Source organism: Bos grunniens, chromosome 10, assembly GCF_055505025.1.
Source record: "Bos grunniens cultivar Pamir isolate PY7600 chromosome 10, Bosgru_T2T1.0, whole genome shotgun sequence".
Taxonomy (NCBI): Eukaryota; Metazoa; Chordata; class Mammalia; order Artiodactyla; family Bovidae; genus Bos; species Bos grunniens.
In genome coordinates, this window is record NC_141174.1 from 77,430,470 (window position 1) to 77,454,396 (window position 23,927).

Here is a 23,927-nt window from a genome sequence, read left to right on the forward strand (position 1 = left end):
GGGCTGCCGTCTATGGGGTTACACAGAGTCGGACACGACTGAAGCAACTTAGCAGCAGAACAAAATAAGGGCTCAGATATTAGTTTAACAATTATGATGGTTGTTACCATCTTTCATTTGTCTTGCATTTTCAATGGCGATTCCCCCACTTCAATTTCTTTTCTCTACTTTCTGTAAGCGTATCTTATTGGAAAAGATCTGTAGGATAAGTATCAACAGAATTGCTCATTTCCCCAAATTCTAAGAACTCAAACCTTTCACAGACCTGTCACTTAACAAAAGATTATGCCTTTAATGGCATAATTCTCTTCATAAAAATAAAAATCTCATCTCAACTTATTATTTTAGCCCCGGAAAGCACCTGCTCTGATAACTGTGACCCAATAAATCATGCCAAGATTAGTCTACCTCAGAAATTTCTCCACATTCCAACATTTACAAATGTAAATGTAAATGTCTTTCCCCCTCCAGTTTCTCTTTTCTAGTCATGGGGTTGTTAATAAGGTATCACTGCTAATAGGACACAACTACTTAATGTGTTCTTTCCAATCACATCTGGCTGCTTCCCCAAATATGCTAGGAATATTCATAACCCTGTATCCTCACCCTGTCTGTCTAAAAACCTCCTGTTTAATATCAGAGGCAGGTACAAATATTGCCCTTTGTCAAACAACCTGGAGCTCTTTAAATTTTAACAGGGGAGCTCACACTTCCCCCAAGGGCACACAATTCATCTTTCTATGGGACAATCCTGTATAAAGCAGAACACACAGCAGCCAACTAATTTCACAGCACTTTCTTCACTGTATAACATAGTGCTCATCATAAATGTGCCACATTTGATCTGCTTGTAGACTTACTTCCCTCCTCCTTTCATGGTATACTAGCAATACTTAATGTACTTATATGTGCCATAATAACAGCACTCTGAAAAACCTCCAGTGGAACAACTTCACAGTTCAGTCCCTTATGCACTGTTGACACTGGTATCCAAATAACATGTGCAACTTCTGACAAGTTATTTATCATAAAGTCCTCAAAGACCACTGAACTAAAATCAGGGTCCTTCTGAACCTGCTTAACAGGTGTTAGCCGAGTCTCAGCTATCATATCACAGCCTATTATCCAATCTAAGCATGTGATTTTTCTTGTGTTCCAAAGTTCTTTACAGAAGAATGACTGAGAAAGAACTATTCCATTGTCATAACTGAGTGCTATTTCTTTTATTTAAATTGACATAATTCACATACCAAACCAATATAAACCCTTTGAGTACATACAACTTAATGATTTTTAGTATTCTCACAAACTTCTGCATCATTACAACTCTGTAATTCCAGAGTATTTTCCTGGGTGATTATAAGGGAAAGAAAAGCAGGGCTACTACAAAAAGTCCATCTGAAAGCTTTTCCTAAAAATGGCTATGTTTTTATATGTAAGTAGGGTTCCCTGTGCTACAACAAAAATTAAAGCTTTAATGCCTATTTCCAACAGTGTACCAATTATTTTTATTACAGCACTTCTGGCACAAAGGCACAATCTGCTTTCTAATCGGCATTAATATCAAAAGTGAATGACTAAATATCTATATGGAAAGAGAAATTAAGAGAAATTCATTTAAGCATTTGAAAGAAAAATCACTCAAAGGAACTGCTTCACACAAGAAGTCCTCCAACAGCAACTACTCCAGCAACGATTTCCCTAGAAGCAACAAGACTCAACAGGATACAAGTGGAAATGGATCTCTGTCAGCTTACAGGTTGTAAGACTTTCAACATCAAGGTAACTGATGCGGAGATCCTCCTCCACCATGAAGGCTTCCCCAATGGCTCAGGGGGTAAAGAATCTGCCTGCAATGCAGGAGATGCAGGAGATGAGAGATGGGAAGATCCCCTGGAGGAAGAGATGGCAACCCACTCCAGTATTCTTTGCATGGGAAATCCCATGGACAGAGGAGCCTGGCAGGCTAGTCTATGGGGTGAAAAGAGTCAGGACTGAGCATGCCCATCAGCCCCTACCATGAGTAGTCACCCTAAATCAGAAAGCTACTTTGGGGCTTGTCTTCCTACCAGAAAAAATGTGTTAACAAATCTTTGAGTAATTATAAACTACGTATGACAGTTTATAGCCCATTTGAAAGAGCTGACAGTGTATCTGAGTAACATTAACAAATATCTAAAATGATAGTCTCACACACATTGGTAGTTTATGTTAAATTCACTTAAGAACTTCCAACACATATTATATCAGAAATGGCCTTAAGAACAAATAAAATGACAGGCCTAATTTACATAATTTATGAAAAAGTAATTTGCATTAAGACTGTAGAATCCAATCCTCTGTTGCCTCCTCAGAGATAGCATATACTAATATATAAGTGACTCAAATTTTAACGTTTGATCATTCTCCAGTATGAAAAGTATTTACAATCTTTGGAATTTGTGCATCAAAACCCATGAAAACCCAAGCAAAAATAAAAATCACTCTAATTCCCCTAACAAAATGTCATTAATCACCTACTTCCTGATACCGAAAATGTATCTCCTCAAGAAACACCTAATGCTTACATTCCTTAAGTTTCTGACAAAAGTCAGGGTAATGACGATTAAATTGCATAATACCTTTAATGAAATACTCTGGTCTCCTCTCCGACCTCCCCTATGTCAAAAAAAGAAAAGAAGAAAACAACCTGAATCTGAACTAGGCTCCAAATCTACCCCACTAGTTCAGAGGAAATACAGATGACACGTTAACATGCTAAACAACATAAAATACAACCTGCAAAATCAAGTCTGGAAAACTTGGATGATTAAGGAATCTTCCGATCTTAAGTATAAGTGGTATTGTCATTATGGTTATAAAATGTCATTATGCTTATAAAAGCAGTCTTTAACTTACACTGATATACTACTTTCTTATATAAATTAAAATGTTCTATATTAGTAAACAAAAAACTTGAAATAACTACTAAAAAACATGTCAAGATAAACACCAGTCTTCATTTCACTATGTATTAGTTTAGACTTCTGTCACATAAGGAACTGCATGCTAGAGACGTTAGATTTTGTGGAAAGGAATGGTGGGGTGTCCATGATTCCCTTCATTTTAATATGAAGGGAGTCAACAATATATGCAGAAGCAATAATGTATGTCACTGTTAATGTTGCAGCCTGTGGGATCTTCCCAGACCAGGCACTGAACCCATGTTTCCTGCATTGGTAGGTACCACCCAACCACCAGGGAAACCCAAGATTAATTCTTGATTAACTGAAGCATAATAGTATTTGAGGGTTATACATAATGCAACCTTTGCCCACATTTCCTTAGCCTTCATAACAACTCTATTAGTAGGCATTATCATTTTAGGGATAAGAAAACTGAAGTGATATATGACTCTGGTCATAATCCTTTCTGCTAAGTGACTAAGCCTTTGGATTCCTCTATCAGCCGCAGCCCTAATGTAACAATAGGCAGTAGAAATGCCAAATGTATGTCTTAAAATATTCATGTGAATTTCATGTTCTTAACAGTGTGACTAAGCAGACTGATTTAACCCCCACTTATATAACAGGACACAGAGCTTTCAGCACATCTCAGAGCCAATTTCCCATCTTCTTTTAAAGAATCTAATTTATGATGTTACTAAGGATAATAAATATCTTAACCTTGTGAACAAAGTATCTTCAGGATGACTTCCGAGAAAACTGATACTACCATTTTCCTAAGTTTTTCCATTCTTAAGTAAATATGCTTGTTTTCCCTACTAGACCTCAGTATATATTTGAAGGAGCTCTTTATTAAGCCACTGTTTGGTTACTCAGTCATCAGAAATCTTTTTTTATTGGCCAAGTTTAGAATGGAAGGTCAAAAACATTACTTTTCACTGTCACTCTATAATACCAAGTAATACAGATTAACAACTAGATATTCTCTCGCTCTTGAAAAACTAGTGAGGCCAACAGTGGTGTTGTTATCAATTTTTAAGACCAAATAGCAGTGGTAAGACATATGAAAGTATTTCTGTAAACATCTCAGTGTTTTCATTATTCCTTGCTATCTCTTTTACTCAATTTCAAAATTCATCACTTAAAACAACCTTTCCCAAACTTACTTAGAATGAGATGATGCATCTATATCAACTTTCTCATGATTTTTCAAATATAAATGCTATTCTGGAGGCATAAGAAACCATTATTCCAATCCCTCTGCCTTTTAGAACTTTATCATCATCTTCAATCTACAATACTGCATTGTAAATTCATTACCCATGCTTATTGTATCCTATTCTGCATTGGTTGGTTTGCTTAAAGGAGATTACTGAAATTTAAGGAATCTTTTTTTTATAGTTTTGCTGTAATCGTCTACAATGCAAATCTAAGTAGCTAATATGCAAAAAAAATAATAAGAGAACATGAGACTGCTCCATTTATCATTAGGCAAGTCAGTCCTTACATTTATGTGGCACAAATTAAAACAAAAAACTGACTTGTCAAGAAAAAGTGTTAGTCCAGAAAATATTGGACATTTGCCCTGTCATGTCTCCATATGCTCTGTCAATATATATATAAACTGATTCTATAAAATCAACAAAAAAATAACCCTTATCTAGTCTAATGATTTGCAGAAGTTATTTTTCCATTAGGCTTCCTGGTGGCTCAGATGGTAAAGAATCTGCCTGCAATGTGAAAGACCTGGGTTAGACCCTGGATGAGGAAGATCCCCTGGAGAAGGGAATGGCAACCCATTCCAGTCAATATTCTTGACTGGAGAATTCCATGGACAGAGGAGCCTGGATGGCTACAGTCCATGGGGCTACTAAGAGTCAAACACGACTGAACAACACACTTTTTTTTCATTATGTTCTGACAGAAAAGAGGGGGCTTTATTTGAAAACATGTTTGTTATTCATTACTACAAAATAGAACATTACCACAAAATAGAAAAATAAATGATTCTCACTAGACAGCCTCTAATTGGAAGAGAAAACATCTTAAACATACCTGTCATAATAATCCCGTTGAAAGTCATAGTCCAAGTCAAAAGATGAGCTGAAAAACAAATACCAAAGAGGATTAATTTGGAGCTGTTGACAACAGCAGATGGGAACAACAAAAAAAAAAACCCCACCCTACCAACCCAACAAATAGATCAACAAGATTAGCACGGACTAATGCCCAATCATTAAGCAACAGATCACTAAATTCCAACCACTTTAGGCCACTGGACATACAGTGGCCAAACTACAAATTTAGCCATAAGATTGCTAAAATGACAACACATAAGAGCTAAAATAAAAATATGGAAAAACACAATAGTAAATTAAACATTCTTATGTCATCCTCTTTCCCTTTCTTACTCCCTCCCCAGCTTCTCAGAAGCTAAGTAACTCCTTTTGAAGGAATTTAATTTATACTAGTAGGGCTTCCCTGGTGGCTCAGATACTAAGCAATCTGCTGGCAATGCAGGAGACCTGGGTTTGATCCCTGGGTCAGGAAGATTCCCTGGAGAAGGCAATGGCAACACACTCCACTATTCTTGTCTGGGAAATCCCACTGGACAGAGAAGCCCGACAGGCTACAGTCCATGGGGTCACGAGAGAGTCAGACACAACTGAGCAACTAACACTTTAAATAACAAACTACTCTTTAATAGTAAAAAATCTCAGGAATTCCAACAACTTTCTGGGAAATGGGGTAAAATGAAGCCTATTAACACAAAATTAATAAAGCAGTCCTTTCACATACATAAAACATACTACAGTTAACCCTCCCCACATCCAGAAAACAGATAGAGAAGATGCCCACTGATGGACACAATGCAGTTATAAATAATAAAGTTCCGGACCTGAGTAGAGGGGACGGAGAAGGGTGTTCTGGTACTGACCCGTACATCTCCGCTGCAGATCGTTTCACACCTGCTTTTCCTCGGTTCACTTTTGGCTCTGCAGCCAGATTAATATCTGGGGGAGGAAAAAAAACACTTTATTGACAACTCTGTTGGGAGGGAGGTGTCTCAAACTGCACCTTTCTAGAGTGTACATGGCCATATAATTAACAAAAGTCAAATGATGTATCTCATCTTTCCTTGTTATATAAAATATGCTCAAGATTTTTTTTACAAGGTTAGGACTTAATCCTCCATTTCTTTGTCCTCTGTTCTGTAACAACAAAACAGAAATGCAAAACACATGAAGTACCTTTAATACCTTTTACCCTCGACTTGAACACCTCAATGAGAAACTGGGGATTTTTATTCTCCTTACAAATAGGATAAACTGAAAAGTTGCATTAAAAAATAAACACTGTACAGTGAACTGCTTATAAGTAAACAGTTATAAAAGTAAATCTTCATATGCATGCACACACTCCAAGGCAAAGAATCGAAAGAAAACAATTCTAGTTTCCTTATACAACATAATTTTTAAAACATCTACGCCAAACTGCCCAGTCACTCACCATGCCACCCACTACCTATCAAAGAATTCATGTTCCCCCAAATATTTTAACAGATGAGATAATTTCTCAAAAAACAATTAAATAAAAGCTAGCCAGCTCTCCAAAACTCAGTTCATCAAGTGACCACTGGAAAAAGATTTTTAAGTACATTGTCTTATCTGCTAAACACCATTACATTTATGAATAATCTTCAGAGTTCTTAGTTCACTAAACTCATTTCTAATTTTTAGTGATTAATGTTTGTAACAACCCTACTTTTACAGTTTTGACTCTGGAATCGTAAGATTTTATAAAACTAAAGGTAGGCTTTTTTAAAGCAGTTTAAAAAATGTAGTAACAAGGTTAACTACATTGTGTATCCAACTGATTTTACAACCTCATAGAATTATTTCATGATATTCTATAGTACAGTTGACACTTGAACAACGTGGGAGTTAGGGCCCTGACCCTCTGTATAGTGGAAAATCTGCATATAAATTTACAGTTGGCCCTTCATTATCTGTGGTTTTGCACTGGGATTCTACCAATGCTCTTGTAGTAATGTTAATACACATTAAAAAAAAAAAAATCCATGTAGATGTGAATCCATGCAGTTCAAACATGTATTATTCCATCAAGGGAAAACTGTATTAAGTCAATATCCAAAATCAAGTAATTTTGATAAAAACAGAGACATGATTGCTTGAGGCTGTGGCACAATGTGCACATAAAAATCTGACGTTTTGTTTTCTTAAAAACCTAAGTGTCCCCTATTCTGCCCACTGAAACTAACAAGATGCAATTAAAATTCAATAAACACTCCTAGTATACAGGGAGTGGGTTTCCAAATAACTCCCATTAAAAGGAGCCAACACTCTTATAAGATACACAGATGACCCAGAATATCCTGTGGTGCAGTAAGCAAGAAGAAATGTAGTATCACAAGAGTAAGGTCTCAAGGACACAGGAACCAACTTAAAGGTGATCTATCCACTGGCCAAAGATGAGATATCTCGAGTTTCAAACAACAATTTGCAAAGGACTGAAACATATGTAATGAGATCTCAAGTTTAGAATATAAATTGTCTGAATAGAGCTCAGATCTCATTTCTCAAAAATTTCAACATGCTAGATCAGAGGCGAACCCTACTGGGGAACTAAAATAAGACAACCTTTTATTATCAATCACCTCAATTAATCCTCTCATGTTATCTAAATTCTCTTGACAACCACATAGTAGTATTACCTTCAGGAATAGATAATAAACCGAGGTAGCGCATGCACGCACACACACATTTTAACAAAGAAAAGCTATGTAGGCTGCCCAACACATAGTTATAAGGCCCTAACATATATCTGACTCTAGAGCACATGACTAAGCTCTGTTGTCTTCACCCAGTCGACTGTGTTCAAAATGACATAGACATTTTAGGCAGCAAAAGTACCTTATGAAGTATTGTTCCTCTCTCTCCTACTTTACTCAAGACTGCCAACTAAGGGTTATCCAGTTTCTACTACACCAAATGGTAAGATTTTATAGGTCTAAAATTCTCTTTAGACCTATAAACCTGATTTTTAATTTTTATTAGGCTGATGTCAGACATAACACGCAGAACACCTCTCTGACTAACAGCTTTTATGGAGAGGGAGAGAAAGAGAAAGAAAACATGAACAGAAAAACTTCCAGATCTGAATTACATAATCAATGAAAAATTAATTCAACACAGATCTTACCTAAAACCTGGCCAGCAATCATTCTGCCATCCTCTCCTGCCACAGCAGCCCGGGCATTTCTCTCATTAACATACTGAACGAAGGCAAAGCCCTTATGAACAGAGCAACCCACGATTTTGCCGTATTTTGAGAAGATTGCCTCCACGTCAGATTTCTTGACCACAAGGGTATTGAGATTCCCAATGAATACACGAGAGTTCATGGAGCGAGGATCCGTCTTGTTGGTAACATTGCTGGCCATTGTCTTTGATGATATGGTGCCTCACAAAGCTGAAAAACTGAGAGGGGAAAAAAATGCATTCAGGTGAAAAGATAATAAGAACAAAATAATCCTTGGTAAAAACCTGTTCTACTCTTATTTTGAACCATTCTACCTACAGTTATCAGTCAACTTAAACAATATGGATCTCACAGCATCAAGTTTATTAGTATTCAGAGACTTGAGCCCATGAATATATATCCTTATAGAAATTCAACCTCCTCTTCTGTAATATATTCCTGCTAGACTATCACTTCAAGGGGGGAAAATTCCTCTTCACATAATACACACAATCCTCTTGGAAATTATTAATCCCAAGTGACTTCACTATTTAAAATTCCTCAAGCAAATCAGAACCTAATCTCTCTACCATAAATTTCTGTTTTTCACTGTCCCAGTCATGCTAATCGAACCATCCCTTGCCATCTATCAATAACTCCACCTTTTTGCATGTTGCTTTTATTGAGTCTCACTCATTGCCACATAAAGAACTCCAGTTTCTGCCCACAAACTATTCTTTAGCTAGATGAATGTGGACAAGTGACACTCTGCCCTTCAAGTTTAATTAACTTTATTATATGAAGGCAATAAATAGAACCAACTCATTCACTCTGGAAATAACCTATTTCCAGGTACTTTGATTGATTTATAGCATCCAACAGATACTTAAATATCAATATCATTTTTACAGAACGTTATGATTCTTTATGTAAAAACAGTACAAAATATAGCTAGGACATTTAATAATGCTGGATGGTGATGATGATAAAACTAGAAGGTAGAACACTGCCTTAATCAAAAAAGAACCAGAAGCAGTTAAGGAAGAAAACACAACTTTGCTCAGACCATTTCAAAACAAAAATTATTTTTATATATGTTACAGAGGCATAGTCTGTAATCATGTGGAGATTCACGAAATCATTTTAGGTCTTTTAAAGTGCAAGATGTTTTGATATTCTTTAACTTTTCTATCAGTTTTTCATCTTCTGCTCCTTCCCACTCCAACCACCAAAGTTAAACAGGGCTTAAGATGGGATCTACCCTAGATTTAGAATAACATTCTTAAGGTTGTTTCCCATTTAACCCCTTGAAAGGTACTGAATAGTAGTGTCTGCTGCTGCTGCTGCTGCTAAATCACTTCAGTCGTGTCCGACTCTGTGAGACCCCATAGACAGCAGCCCACCAGGCTCCCCCGTCCCTGGGATTCTCCAGGCAAGAACACTGGAGTGGGCTGCCATTTCCTTCTCCAATGCATGAAAGTGAAAAGTGAAAGTGAAGTCGCTCAGTCGCGTTGACTCTTTGCGACCCTGTGGACTCAGCCTACCAGGCTCCTCCGTCCATGGGATTTTCCAGGCAAGAGTACTGGAGTGGGGTGCCATAACTTTCCAATCCTCAAGAAGAAAATGACAAACTAGTTCTTGTGGATTATGTAAAGGTCTTATATACATGTAAAAAAAAAAAAGATGGTATAACATTTACACATGACCACTACCATTCTGGCCCATCAAATATCTTGTCTTTTCACACACATACTGAGTCTAAAACTTTAAAGCTCCTAGCCTTCTGAAATTCAGGAAACAGCCTGCCTTTATTGGAGTTTCTAAATTGTATCTTTACAATTTTTTTTGACACTAAGCAGTAAAAATTAACCTAACAGTGGCTACTCAGAACCACTAACAGCCTTTCAACTTAAGCAGGAACACCAAAAAGCCTTACAACTCCAAGAGGAATCAAAACAGAAACCTACTAAGAGGCCTGCTGCTGCTGCTGCTAAATTGCTTCAGTTGTGTCCGACTCTGTGTGACCCAGTAGACAGCAGCCCACCAGGCTCCCCCGTCCCTGGGATTTTCCAGGCAAGAACACTGGAGTGGGGTGCCATTTCCTTCTCCAACGCATGACAGTGAAAAGTGAAAGTGAAGTCGCTCAGTCGTGTCCAACTCTTCGTGACCCCATGGCAGCCTACCAGGCTCCTCCGTCCATGGGATTTTCTAGGCAAGAGTACTAGAGTGGGGTGCCACTGCCTTCTCTAAGAGGCCTAACTGGTTTCAAATAATAACACTTCTGCGTGGCTCTTAAGGTTTGCTATTATTTTAAGTGGAGACATAAGCCAGTTTTCAGCAAATTTTTTCACAAAAAATATATACACACACACACACATATATATATATACACACAAGTGATAAATCCAGGTAAAAGCTCCCTGAGTTTCTTCTTTAGTATTTATTTATTTGTGGCAGGCAGGATCTTGGATCTCTGCCCCAGCATATAGGATCTCTAGTTGTGGTCTGCAAAATCTTAGTTGCAGCATGTGGGGTCATTTCCAGTTCCCCGACCAGGGAACAAACTCAGGCTCCTGTACTGGAAAGCAGATTCTCAACCACAGGACCACCAGGTAAATCCCTCTCCTTGAGTTTAATAAGAAGAAATTAACTGTGAGTAAAGCAAAAACCTATGAAGAGCATACAGAACACAACTTTGTGTCAATGCATCCCAAACAAAACTCCATAATGCACAGTGGTAAGGGCAAGTCAGAAGCTAACATGCATGTTATATATCACTGTGGGAGAAGCAGAAGAAGTAACTAGGCGCCTAGAAGAGCCAGAAAACTGAAGAACATCAAAATATCCAGGTAGTATGTACTGGAAAGGAAAAGAACAAATGTTAGGAAAAGCAGTTTCAACAGGGAGGGTCTTGCCTGAGACAACAGTGGGTGAGTACAAGGTACTGCAGTAAAACTGTCCATAGGTGCTAACGCAGCTCAAGTCTCTACAGAATCTCAATACTCAGAAGCCCCATGTGCATTCCTTTCTCAATCCCTTCCCTCCTCCTCCTAAAACTACTAACTTCACAGTAAAATCACTTTCTTCCTTTTAAAATAATTCTACTACCTAATGTGTAGCCCTGGGTAGTAATACTCTTACCCACTGATACAGATTTGATGTCTTTTAATGCTCTTTTTAGATAAGTTCCCCTTTAACATTTATCTGTTGAAGAATCTTGAGCATTTGTCCTGCAGTTTTTTAAAATTTCATATCTTTAGCATAATTCCACATATTTCGTATTTTCAGAAATTGGAAGCTGTGACCAAAGGTTTGATCAGACTCACGTGTGACACTTCTGCAAGGTTATATTCAAGTAGTAGTATCTTTTTGTAATGTTATTCATGCTAAAAATTCTACCAGATCTCTCTAGGGATTATGGTAACTCAAGCTTATCCTTAATATTATTATTTAGAAACAGCTTGAAAATAGTTTTATCAGTTCCTGCAACTTTAGTAACAGTTTGCCTGTGTCCTTTGTATCTGTCAGTTTCACTGGGTGTAAAATCACTGAATCACATTTTCTTTCCTTAAATATACTCCATTTACTTCTGGACTGCCACAGAATCATTCCAAACTATAAACCTTGCTGGCAAAGTTCTATTTTCTCAACCTGAGTAGATGCTACAGGGCTTTTGCTTTATAATAATTCATTAAGCTGGGTTTTTTTTGTTTTAAAGACAAATAGAAACGAAACAGATCTAAATAAGTGTATTTGAGGGTGCCTCATGGGTCACAGAAGTTTACATTTTGGAGTCACCCTTATCGGACAAGTCAATTTCTCCTAACTTTTTAAAGATTGTAAGTAAATAAAAGCACATAGAATAAAAAACACACCATAATCAATTTCTTTCCTAAAATTAGTTTCAAAGATTAAAACCAAATAGGGAAGTATTTCTGGAATGACTGACTCTTTGGTTACTCTGTGAACTGTTTCAACTCAGTAGCAGACATCAAGTGGTTTCCAGAAAAGCAGAATCCCATCACAGTATAAACGGAAAAAGATTGAGTATTTCCCTAGAGGTTACAGGGTGGTAGAATTCAAACCTCTACTTAATGGATGCATACACGTGTGTGTGCTTGCTATCTTTTCACCCCAGGTTATTTTCACAATTTTTTATCATCAAAGAATTACTAAGATTGGTGAGTAAAAGTTAAAACCAAGAATATTGAGTTACTTGATTACACCAAAGGATGTATGTGTCCATTTGATTACGTTTTATGTTGAAGCAGTAAAAGCAATGAGTGGCTCTATGAAGGGTAAGAACTGCTCAAGATTCATGGATACAGAAATGTGTTTCTATCACCAATTCTACCACATCACTCATATCCTATACCAAAACTCATGAAATCTACATCACGTAGATTTGGAATGGAGTTGGAACACAAGCTGACCTGTCAATTTTATTTATTTTCAACTGTTCATCTTGAAGTTTGAGTTACGGTGTGCAACTCCCATATGCCTAATATGCTATTTCCTTTCTCTGAAGTAGTTTAAAGACAAAGTGTCACTAGATGGCAGCAATGAGTTGACAAATTTTTTAAATGATAGCCATCTTCTTGAATCCAAAGACTTCCTATCTCACACTGTCTTTCACAATTTCTTATCAAGAGTTTCTCAGTACCTCTTAGATACTATAAATTTCTCTGCCTACTTAGAGCAACATCACCTGATCTGAACTGCTTTCCTTTAACACACTTAAGCTCCTATTTTGCCCCTTTAAGTCCCTTTCACACTACTTTCCTGTTATTCTTCCCCACCCCTATCATATTCTCTGCTTCCTATGTGTCTTCACTGCATTCATCAACTATTTCCCTCTGGCCTCCTTCAGCAGGCAACAATAAACTGCCCATGTCTGTAGAAAGTTGTCCAGTGTACAGGTGGCCCTCCCTATCTGCAGATTCTGCATCTGTAGATCTAAACAATCATGGATCAAAAAATATTATGGGGGAAAATTTATTAAGTTCCAAAACCCCAAACTTGAATTTGCTACACACCATTTATATAACATTTACACTATATTTACTTTTTTTTTTTTAAACTCAGGTATGTTTTATTTTCAGAACATTTTCAACAGTAGAATATATGAACTGGCACAGAGCAGGTACTGCTTTGTTTACGCAAGCAGCCAGCCAGCCACTGTCTTTAAATGAATTAACTGTAATGCACAATACCCCACTAAGCACTGTGTTTGGTGCTTCTGACACATACTGATTTTCCTTTTTTTGGAATATAGTTGCTTTACACTGCTGTGTAGCAAAGTGAATCATCCATAACGTGTACAAAGAGCCCCTTTTCTGGATTTCCTTCCCATTTAGGTCACCACAGAGCACCAAGTAGGGTTTCTTGTGCTACACAGGAAGTTCTCATTAGTTATCTATTTTATACATAGTAGTGTATATATGTTAATCCCAATCTACCAGTTCACATCCCCTTCCCTATAGTATCCATGTTTGTTCTCTGTGTCTCTATTTCCTCTTTGAAGATAAGACCATTTATACTATTCTTCTACGTTCCACATATATGCATTAACATACAAATTTACTTTTTTTACATTGTATTTTCTTTACAACTATACTACATTAAGGTATTATTAATATAATTATAATATTTGGTAGTATAAGTAATCTAGAAACAAAGTATATGAGAGGATGTGTATAGATTATATGCAAATACACAAATGGTGTATATAAAATATACCATTTTATACAAGGGACTTGAGCATCCCAGAATCTGGTTATCTGCCAGGGTCCTAGAATCAATCTTCCTAGGATACCAAGGGACTGTAATTTGCTCATTCCCAAAGCTAATTATTTATCAAACCACAGACACAGTCCCAAGGTAAAGACTATCATGTAAAGACTATTAACATGAAAAAATAGCACATGGTGGTACTTTCAGGCCACAAGAACACCAAATTGACCATTTTAAGATAAACTACATGGAACTGAATCACTTCATTGTACACCTGAAACTAATACAACACTGTCAATCAACTATACTTCCAGAACCAATTATAAAAATATTAAAACTGAAAAACAAAAACAGATTAAAAGTAAAAATGGTACCCCACAGCCATCTAAACAAACGGAGACCAGTCTCACTCTACAGGCCAGAAGTATCATAATTGTCAAAACAGTAAGACAAAATGGTCCCCCCAAAAGTTATGAGCAACGAAAAGGGGGAATAAAATAATAAACTGTTAACATGAAGAAGTGTTTTAAGAAAAGTATATTGAAAAAGACTCAGACCACAACCTGTTAAATCAGTGACGATTATACCAATATAAGAACTGATTCAGACAACTGTCAATATATGGCAAAAGCACTGGGTGAAGAGACTGTTGAGAGTACAATAGGATTTACATGGATTCCAAGTATGACTGACTGTTAACTATAAAAGGAAAAAAAAAGTACCTCTACTACTATAGAAATGAGTCACCACTTATATGAAGTGATCTAACATATGCTTCCTGATTTGACGAAATAAACGTATGTCACCTAAGCAATATTCTTAGTAAAATATTTGGCTTGAATCAATACAACAGGGAAACAATCAGATTTCAAGTCTGTGGGGACATTATACAACACAACTTGTTAGGACTCCTCAAGAGTAGGAAGATTAAGAAAGCAACACCATGGGAAAGAGATCTTTTCTGTGAAAACAAGAGAAATTTAATGCAGATAGTGTAAGAGATAATACTGAATCAATGTTTGCCTTGTTGCAGTTCCCATCTCAAGTATCACGCCTGTAACTTTAATATCATTCAGGAAGGGGAAAGACACAGATCAAACACGGTACATTTAGACAGTTGTTACCAGAACAAGAACAGGAAGGCTGAGACAAGAATGGCTTATTTTACAGAAGTACACATTATCTGTTCAAGGTTTTTCTTTTTTTTAAAGAACCTATCACAGCAAATGGAAAAGAAATACATACCACAACACACTCTTGAGCAAGTTCCCCCCAAAACAGTTTTTTCTGTCAGATATGCAGAATGATCATCCAGTGGGGTAGAGGAGGAAACTGGCACTAACACTGCTGTAACTAAGTAAAACTAGTATATGTTTCTGTAAGCTCGTTTGAAAATCCTTTGTAAAGCTACTCCAGCAAAAACTAATTTTTTAAAAAGCTCTTAAAAAAAAAAAATCTTAATTAAAGCTAAGTGCTAAGCAATAGGGAGGTCAATAAATTTGTACTAATTAAGCAACTGATGACGTTAAATAAATTCCTATTTTGGAATCTAAAGAGAAACAAAAGATGTTTTGTAAATTCCTGGACAAAGTAAAAAAAGATTAGCTTTTTAACAAAAACATGTTGTAGACAGTTCACATACTGGTAAAGATGTTAAAAGAATATAAAACATATATAGAGGTTAGATATATCTATAGCTAATGAGACAAGAAAATGGATCAAAACATTAAAATATTGATAATAGTTATCTCTTGAGTGCTGATGCTGTTAAGTAAATATTTTCTCTCTCTGCATGTTTCCAAGTTTTAATAAGTATTTCATGATAATAAAAGAGGACTGTTCCTGTAAAAGTATAGTGCAACAGACCTCAATGACAAAAAAAAACTAAATCACATAGATCGATGTCCCCAAATTCTTCTGAGGATGATTAATCATCAAACTTCTTGAATTGCCACTTAAGTCAAGGAATTCACAACCTGAAAAAGATACTCAATTCTAAAACTTAACAGGCTCTGAACCACATTCTAGATGCTACCCAGATGCTATCATGTCTGTTATCTTTAGCACTGTCAATATCTGCAGAATTCATTGTTAAGTGCAAGGCTCTGTATTTCATATACTATTTAATCCTCTTCTATCTAATTCTTAGTCCTTGGTTCCAACCTGAAGAAAATTTCAAACTTTGTTGTGTGAAGTATTAACAATCTCTCCCAATTCTCCAGATTTTTTCAACATACTATAAGCGGGCTCATCCATCATTTTAAAGTTTAGTAAGATTAACACACTAAAGCTATACTATGTTAAGTCTTTGATTGTGTGAAAGTCAAAGTTGCTCAGTCCTGTCCAACTCTGCGACCCCATGGACTGTAGCCCATCAGGCTCCTCTGTCGATGAAATTCTCCAGGCCAGTATACTGGAGTGGGTAGCTGTTTCCTCTCCAGGGGATCTTCCCAACCCAGGCCTTCCGCACTGCAGGCGGACTCTTTACCATCTGAGCCACCAGGGAAACCCAAGAATACTGGAGTGGGTGGGTAGCTTATCCCTTCTCCAGGGGATCTTCCCGACCCAGGCATTTAACTGTGATCTCCTGCATTGCAGGCAGATTCTTTACCAGCTGAGCTACTGTGTGGATCACAACCAACTGGAAAATTCTTAAAGAGATGGGAATATCTGACCTGTCTCCTGAGAAAGCTGTATGTAGGTCAAGAAGCAGCAGTTAGAAGTGGGCATGAACAACAAACTCATTCAAATTGGGAAAGGAGTATGTCAAGGCTGTATGCTGTCACTCTGATTATTTAACTTCCATGCAGAGTACCTTATGAGAAACGCTGAACATCACAAGCTGGAATCAAGATTGCCAGGAGAATTATCAACTTCAGATATGCAGATGATACTACCTTAGTGGCAGAAAGTGAAGAGGAACTAAAGAGTCTCTTGATGAGGGTGAAAGAAGAGAGTGAAAAAGCTGGCTTAAAACTCAATATTCAAAAAGGGAAGATCATGGCATCTGGTCCCATCACTTCAAGGCAAACAGAAGAGGAAAAAGTGGAAACTGTGACAGATTTTACTTTCTTGGGCTCCAAAATCACTGTGGATGGTAACTGCAGCCACAAAATTAAAAAGACGCTTGCAGACAAACCTAGACAGCATATTAAAAAGCAGAGACATCATTTTGCTGACAAAAGTCCATATAATCAAAGCTATGGTTTTTTCAGTAGTCATGTTTGGATGTGACAGCTGGACCATAAAGGCAGCTGAGCACTGAAAAATTGATGCTTTTGAACTGTGGTGTTGGAGAAGACTCTTGAGAGTCCCTTGGACTGCAAGGAGATCCAACCAGTCCATCCTAAAGGAAATCAACCCTGAATATTCATTGGAAGGACTGACACTGAAGACCCACTCCTCTGTCTACCTGATAAGAAGAGCTGACTCACTGGAAAAGACTGTAATGGTGGAAAGATTAAAGCCAGGAAAACAGGTAACAGAGGATGAGATGGCTGGATGGCATCACCTACTCAATGTACGTGAGTTTGAGCAAACTGTGGGAGAGAGTGAAGGACAGGGAAGCCTGGTGTGCTGCGGTCCATGGGGTTGCAAAGAGTCAGAAATGACTTAGCGACTGAACAACAAAGATTAACACAATTTTCTTTCAAAAGTTTTTTTTATGCCGTATTTTAGTTTTGAAATGATAATTAATAAGATTAATCTCAACTGAAAAACCTTTCTGCGAATGTTCTGTATACTGAAAAGCTCTAACCAGGTTTACTTCTAAGAGCCAAGTTAATAACTATGAAAGTTTAGACTACCCTATTTCAAAAAATATTTCAACTGAAAAGGTATATACAAAGATACCTATCCCCACCGTCACGCCATGCCCATTGTGACTGAACTACATTTAAAGGAGTAACTAACTTTGACGTGAGAACTTCCTGAATAGAAAATACGAAAAAAAGAGACATCCCCATACTAAAATATACCCTCATTAAAAAGCAAAAAACTGATGAATGTGTGCAATATGTATTTGTCCACAACAATTTAAGCTAATACTGTATATTAAAAAATAAAGACATTCCAATTTCAAACTTAACCACATAAGTGGTGTGGACTTCCCTCTGGAAAGCCAATCCTTTCAAACACCAGATTCTTCCATCATAAAATGAGTATCGTTGAAAGCACTTTTCTCATAGGATAGGTATGAGGTGTAAGTGAAGAAACAGAAAACACTGAACATGGTGCCTGGCACACAGCAAGTGTAGCCACTGCAGCTGCTCTTACTACTACATCATTTTCTATTATTGGTACATACCAATAAAAAATGGGACATAGACACAAGGACACAAAAGGTGATTAAAAATTAAACCAAACACTATACCTACCAAACAAATAGAAATATTTTAAATTGAAATTTTCACACGTTATTTCTGACAGTATGAACAAGTAACGGTATATTCAGAAGTAGACTATTTTATCAAAGCCTTAAAATTGTACATGTTCTTAAAAAAAAAAAACCTCATGCATGTTCTGTGACTCAATAATCTTACCTCTGAGAATTTATCTGAAGGAATCAAGGATGTGGACATACTACAGTGAAAAATTGGAAAATAAACACATAATATGAAACTAAATGAATTTCAGTACATCAGTCTAACTGGAAACAAGCAGCAACTTAAAAAAAATAACTAATTGGGAATTCTGTCAGTCCAGCAGTTAAGAATCCATACTTCCACTGGAGGGGGCACAAGCTCATACCTGGCTGGGGAAATAAGACCCTGCAAGCTGCATGGCACAGCCAAAAATATATATAATAATAAAAAAAAAAAAACTTGATACCAAGAGATTTTCAAGATGTTAAGCATACACAATATATAAATTATCTAGAAGACAACATACTAAAGTGTTAGACATCTCAGGATGTGGTAAGATCATGAGGTTTTAGAATACTCTTTTCTCCAAATTTTTCTTTAATACTGTAACAGTTCTTAATTTTTTCGTTCTGTAAAGATAGCTTCATGCTACCCTGGAATTTAATGATTATATGGCTTGGTGTAGTCATCAATGCTTTTCTATAAATTTCTTAACAGAAGTTAGAAAAGTTGAGTGCTTCCCCTCCTTAATGAAATTCAGATCTATGTAAAATCAAGGAAATGGGCATCTTTAGGACAACAAAACTTTCACTAGATGTTGCATTCTGTAATTTGGTGTTTCTCATTCTATGTCTGTTGGCAGTCCCAACACACAGAGATATTGGGTATAATTCCCTGTGTACACATGCTTAGTCGCTTCAGTCACGTCCAACTCATGCGACAGTATGCAATGCAGCCTGCCAGGCTCCTCTGTCCATGGGATTCTCCAGGCAAAAATAGTTAAATGTGCTGCTATGCCCTCCTCCAGGCAATCTTCCTGACCCAGGGATTGAAACCCCGTCTCTTACATCTAACCTGCATTGGCAGGCAGGTTCTTCACCAACAATGCCACTTGTATTTACTAAACAGTTAAATCCTTGCTTATCTATTTTATGTTTAGTAGTTTCTATCAGTTAATTCCATACTACTAATGCGTCCTCCTCACCCATCTTTAAATGTTAAGTCACCTCTATTCTATGAGTGTTACATCACACTTTAGGGGGTAGGGGAAAAAAATACAGCATTAAAAAACCCACCATATTCTTAACTAAAACAACTTCTATACAGGAAAACTCCCCATCAACAACTGTTTCCTCAGAATATTTTAAACCATTTGAAAAAAAGCTCCTGAATCTATAAGCATTAGGAATATGTAAGAGAATGCTTTTCACAGCGAAAGAATTAAGAATTACTTCACTAAGGCCAATAAATCTTGACTGTTTTCAGCAAAACATTTGAGAAAAAGCAAACATAGCAATCTAGGTGAAAGAAATTCATTATTCTGTTTTCTTATGTCTCAAAAGCTGGGAAAAGGAAAAAATGGTCATAACTTAAGAGCCACCTTGACCTACAAGGTTACATTTTTCAAATGTTTCAGCTATCATTTATTGCAAAGAAATAATTACACATTGGTCACACTATATATGATTTGCCTAAGAGCTCAGATAATTCAAAATACACACATTTCAGGATGGCATGTATATCTGATTACTAGCTTAAGTGGCTCAGCCATTTATTCAGATTGCCTGATGGTAATTACTTGATTTTTAATTCTATTTGTAATTAGGAAGAGTCATTATTCAAAATTTGTACATGAGTCATCTTTAATACTGCATTATCTCAAATTTACATAAAATGTGGCTACTTTATGACCCTCAACTATGCTCCCCAAAGAGCAAAAACACTCATCAGAAAGTCTATTAAAATTTCCAATTCCCAAGTAATAAAAAGGAGTGAAAGGGTAGGACATGGTATTCTGTAATTCTAAAAAGCTTCCAGATGATGATAATGATATGCTATTGCTGTGGATCATAGTCTGAATAGCAAGGGTCAACAATACTTACACATAAGACTTCATTTATTATCTTGTAGAAAGCTTCAATGTTATCGGTGAACTCAAACTGAGCCTTTAGTAACAACAAATAAACTTTTTAAAGTGTCACCAGGAGACACATTAGGAAAAAAATCAAGATTTTTCAGATTTTGCAAAGATAATACTATAATTTTGCTATGTAACAGCGAGTGGGATCTGGGAAAGCATCCAGTTACCAGATATAATACATTAACATTTCTGCAATAATACATAAGCATAGTCACTAAATATAACAAAGACTATAAATAGTCTCATGTCAGTTGAAGTCAGGTTTTGTGATCAAACATGAAAAACTGTCACGGATTTCTGAATTGAGAACAAAAGATCTGATGGTACAACAAAATAATTTTTAATAGGGAAACCCAACTTAAAGTTACTACATCATTCTCCATCTCTCAGACCCAAGCAACTAAAGTACAGTCCTAGAATTTAGTAGTAAAATGTGTATGTGTGCTAAGTTGCTTCAGTCGTGTCTGTTTGTGAGCCTATCGACTATAGCCTGCCAGGCTGCTCTGTCCATGGCATTCTCCAAGCAAGAATACTGGAGTGGATTGCCATTTCTTCCTCCAGGGGACCTTCCTAACACAGGGATTGAACCAGAGTTTCTTACGTCTCATGCGTTGGCAGGCAGGTTCTTTACCACTAGTGCCACTTGGGAAGCCCAAAATGTATATGGAATACAGCAAATTCCATCTTTTGCTAGCCTGAAAACTCAATTTTATCACACATGAGGATAATCATTACCAAGCTTCTCACTCAAAATTTTACACTTATCTCTGATTAACAGAAGTTTCCAAATTCTAGGAAGGAATAAGCAAAATAACACGTAAGCAAAAAAACAGTCATCCAAGCTACCATTCCCATAGAAAAAACACACCTAGAGAATGCCTCACTCAGTCCTCAAAGAGTACCACCTTAGGGTCTTCAAATATATTTTATTACATGTTTTTGTGTGATAAGAGTCCTTATCTTTCAAAGAAACAATGAAATAGCTATAGATGAAATAAATCAATTATTTATATACAATATTGTAAAGTTTTAAAATAAAATTAAAAAAAAAAAAAACATGAAAGGAAGGGAATGGATGTAGGTATAGATTAAAACAAGATTACCCCAAATTTGCCAAAGCCAGACAAGTTCGTAGCAATTAACCTGGTGGGAGCCTTTTACTCAGAAAATGTATTAACTCTTTAAACATTCTTACTCTTCAATTAATAGACTTATCAAACATGAAGAACATCTAAATTTCAGGACCAAACTCTGAAACACAGTGAAAAAGACTCAAGAAATTAACAAAATTAGAAGTCAAATATTAGTGGTCACTTACATTAAGTAAACTGTTTTTACCTTTTTCAGAGAGCAACCAAGACTGCAGCTTTTAAAACATGCATGCTCTTGAACAGTTATACTTCTAGGGCTTAATTCTAAGCAAATAACTAAGAGTTATTCACAAAATCTTAGCTGTAAGACTATTCAATTGCTTTTAAAAGGAAAAACGTAAGAACTCAACAATAGAGTACTGGTTAAGCAAAAACACTGCGTAAGTATGCAATGTAATACTATGCAGTTATTATAATCTTTAGGAGAGCTGTATCTAATAACATTTTATATTGATGTTACGTTCATGCTGAAAAAAAAAAAGACGACTACTTAAATGTATATGCCATATGTAGGGGGCCTTCCAGGTGGTTTGGTGGTAAATGATCTGCCTGCCAATGCAGGAGACACAGGAGAGGCAGGTTCAATCCCTGGGTCAGGAAGAGCCCGTGGAGGAGGAAATGGCAACCCACTCCAGTATTCTTGCCTGGGAAATCCCACAGACAGGAGTCATATGTAGGACATTACTTTTTCAAAAGCATACATACACCAAAAAAAAAAGTCTGAAAGGACACATCAAAACTTTTATTCTGGATGGGTAAGTATGCCTTTTTGATGGGCCTCCATTGCATTTTCTAAATGTTGTATGTGCATGCATTGCTTAATTTGGATTAAGGCCAAAATAAAGATGGGGGTAACTTCTTTTAAAAATTCACATCAATCAAGTCATTTGATTAGTCTTCCTTTTTAGTTTCAGTAAAACTAAATCTTAACACAAACCGTTAATTCCAACACAGGAAGCCAACAAACTTTCAAGGATAACAAGGGAAATTTTTTCCTTGGAAAGAACACTTTATTACCTCAATTTTAGCTCTAAAGTTTTTTAAAGTTATCACAAAACTACTAAGGCAAAGACTGTAATTCCTTAAATTTAAAAATTCAAGGAGTTATAGCACACTATGGTTACACAATTTTCAGAATTTAGTAAGAGGACTAAGGGAAATTTCTCATTTAACATGTATTCAACTATTCCTAAATGTTATTCCAGAAAGTTAGAAAAGCCTAAGACTGGTTCAATGAATTTCCAGGAAGCTATATTAGTTCTGAAACCAACTCAAAAGCCACAGGTTAATGTAAACAATAAATAGGAAGAGTATTTCAGAAAGGTCAATCTGGAATCAGATTAGATAGGAAGAAAAACTCAGATGCCCTTTCATCTACTACATGTGTGCTCAGTCGTGTCCAACTCTTTGTGACTCCATAGATGAAGCCCACCAGGTTCCTCTGTCCATGGAATTTTCCAGGCAAGAGTACTGGAGTGGATTGTCATCTCCTAATCCAGGGGATCTCCCCAACCCAAGGACGGAACCTGTGTCTCCTGCATTTGCAGGCAGGTTCTTCACCACTGAGTCACAGAGGAAGCCCTTAATCTACTGTAAGTATTAGTCGCTCAGTCATGCCCAACTCTGCGACCCTATGGACTGCAGCCCACCAGACTTCTCTGTCCATGAGATTTTCCAGGCAAGGATACTGGAGTGGCTTGCCATTTCCTTCGCTATGGCTACTGCTTAAAAATGGCTATGTATTCCCAGTGGAGAATAAATCCTTAAAAAATGACAAAGTTCTCTCAAATTTTTATTAAAGCCCCATCACCAGCAATACAGCAGCCTACATCCTCAAATGGGACTCATTCCATCACAGGCAAACCTAATTTAAGGCTGCTTTTACAACTAAAAAAGTCACTTACTAAACTACCACAGAAGCCAGTTATGCTACTTATATTCAGACATAAAATCAAAGAGCTGAAGTATATCGACAACAAGGAGTTTTAGGTTTAATTAGAAGCAAAATACTGTTGTGTTGCTCAATAATGGTCTTTGACCACACAAAGCAAGTTTCCTTCTAACCCTAAGTCCTTCCCGCTTGTCCAGAAGTAATCCATCAATGGTGTTTTCACGTGCATCTTTCCAGATATTTCTCTATATCTTACACAGTAGAAAATAAACTTCTATAATATGTGAGCTGATGAAAAGTGTTAAAGAGAAATTAGAAGGCTAAATGAGAGAAAACAACAGAGGTGATGACTTTTGAGTAAGAACGAAAATGAACTGAGCAATCCAATCTGTCTGGGGAAGAACCACCCCCGCCGCCCCCACCCCCATCCAAAAAAGGCTT

At 36.7% G+C, this 23,927-nt stretch overlaps 1 protein-coding gene across 50 annotated transcripts in view; it reads right to left on the bottom strand.

Annotated features, from left to right (window-relative positions):
• The window catches only part of HNRNPC (heterogeneous nuclear ribonucleoprotein C), a 45,061-nt gene that overhangs the window by 12,124 nt on the left and 9,010 nt on the right, over positions 1-23,927 (bottom strand). For 25 of the 50 annotated variants that reach the window (XM_086322251.1, XM_086322238.1, XM_086322249.1 and 22 more), the window contains 3 exons: positions 8,169-8,446; positions 5,884-5,959; positions 5,001-5,048 (listed from right to left, as the gene is read on the bottom strand). In XM_086322251.1, the coding sequence (XP_086178377.1) occupies positions 5,001-5,048; positions 5,884-5,959; positions 8,169-8,409 (365 nt within the window). In that variant the 5' untranslated portion in view covers positions 8,410-8,446. Of the gene's footprint in view, positions 1-5,000; positions 5,049-5,844; positions 5,960-8,168; positions 8,447-23,927 lie in introns of all 50 variants that reach the window. The other 25 variants (XM_086322226.1, XM_086322213.1, XM_086322224.1 and 22 more) reach the window with 1 other exon arrangement.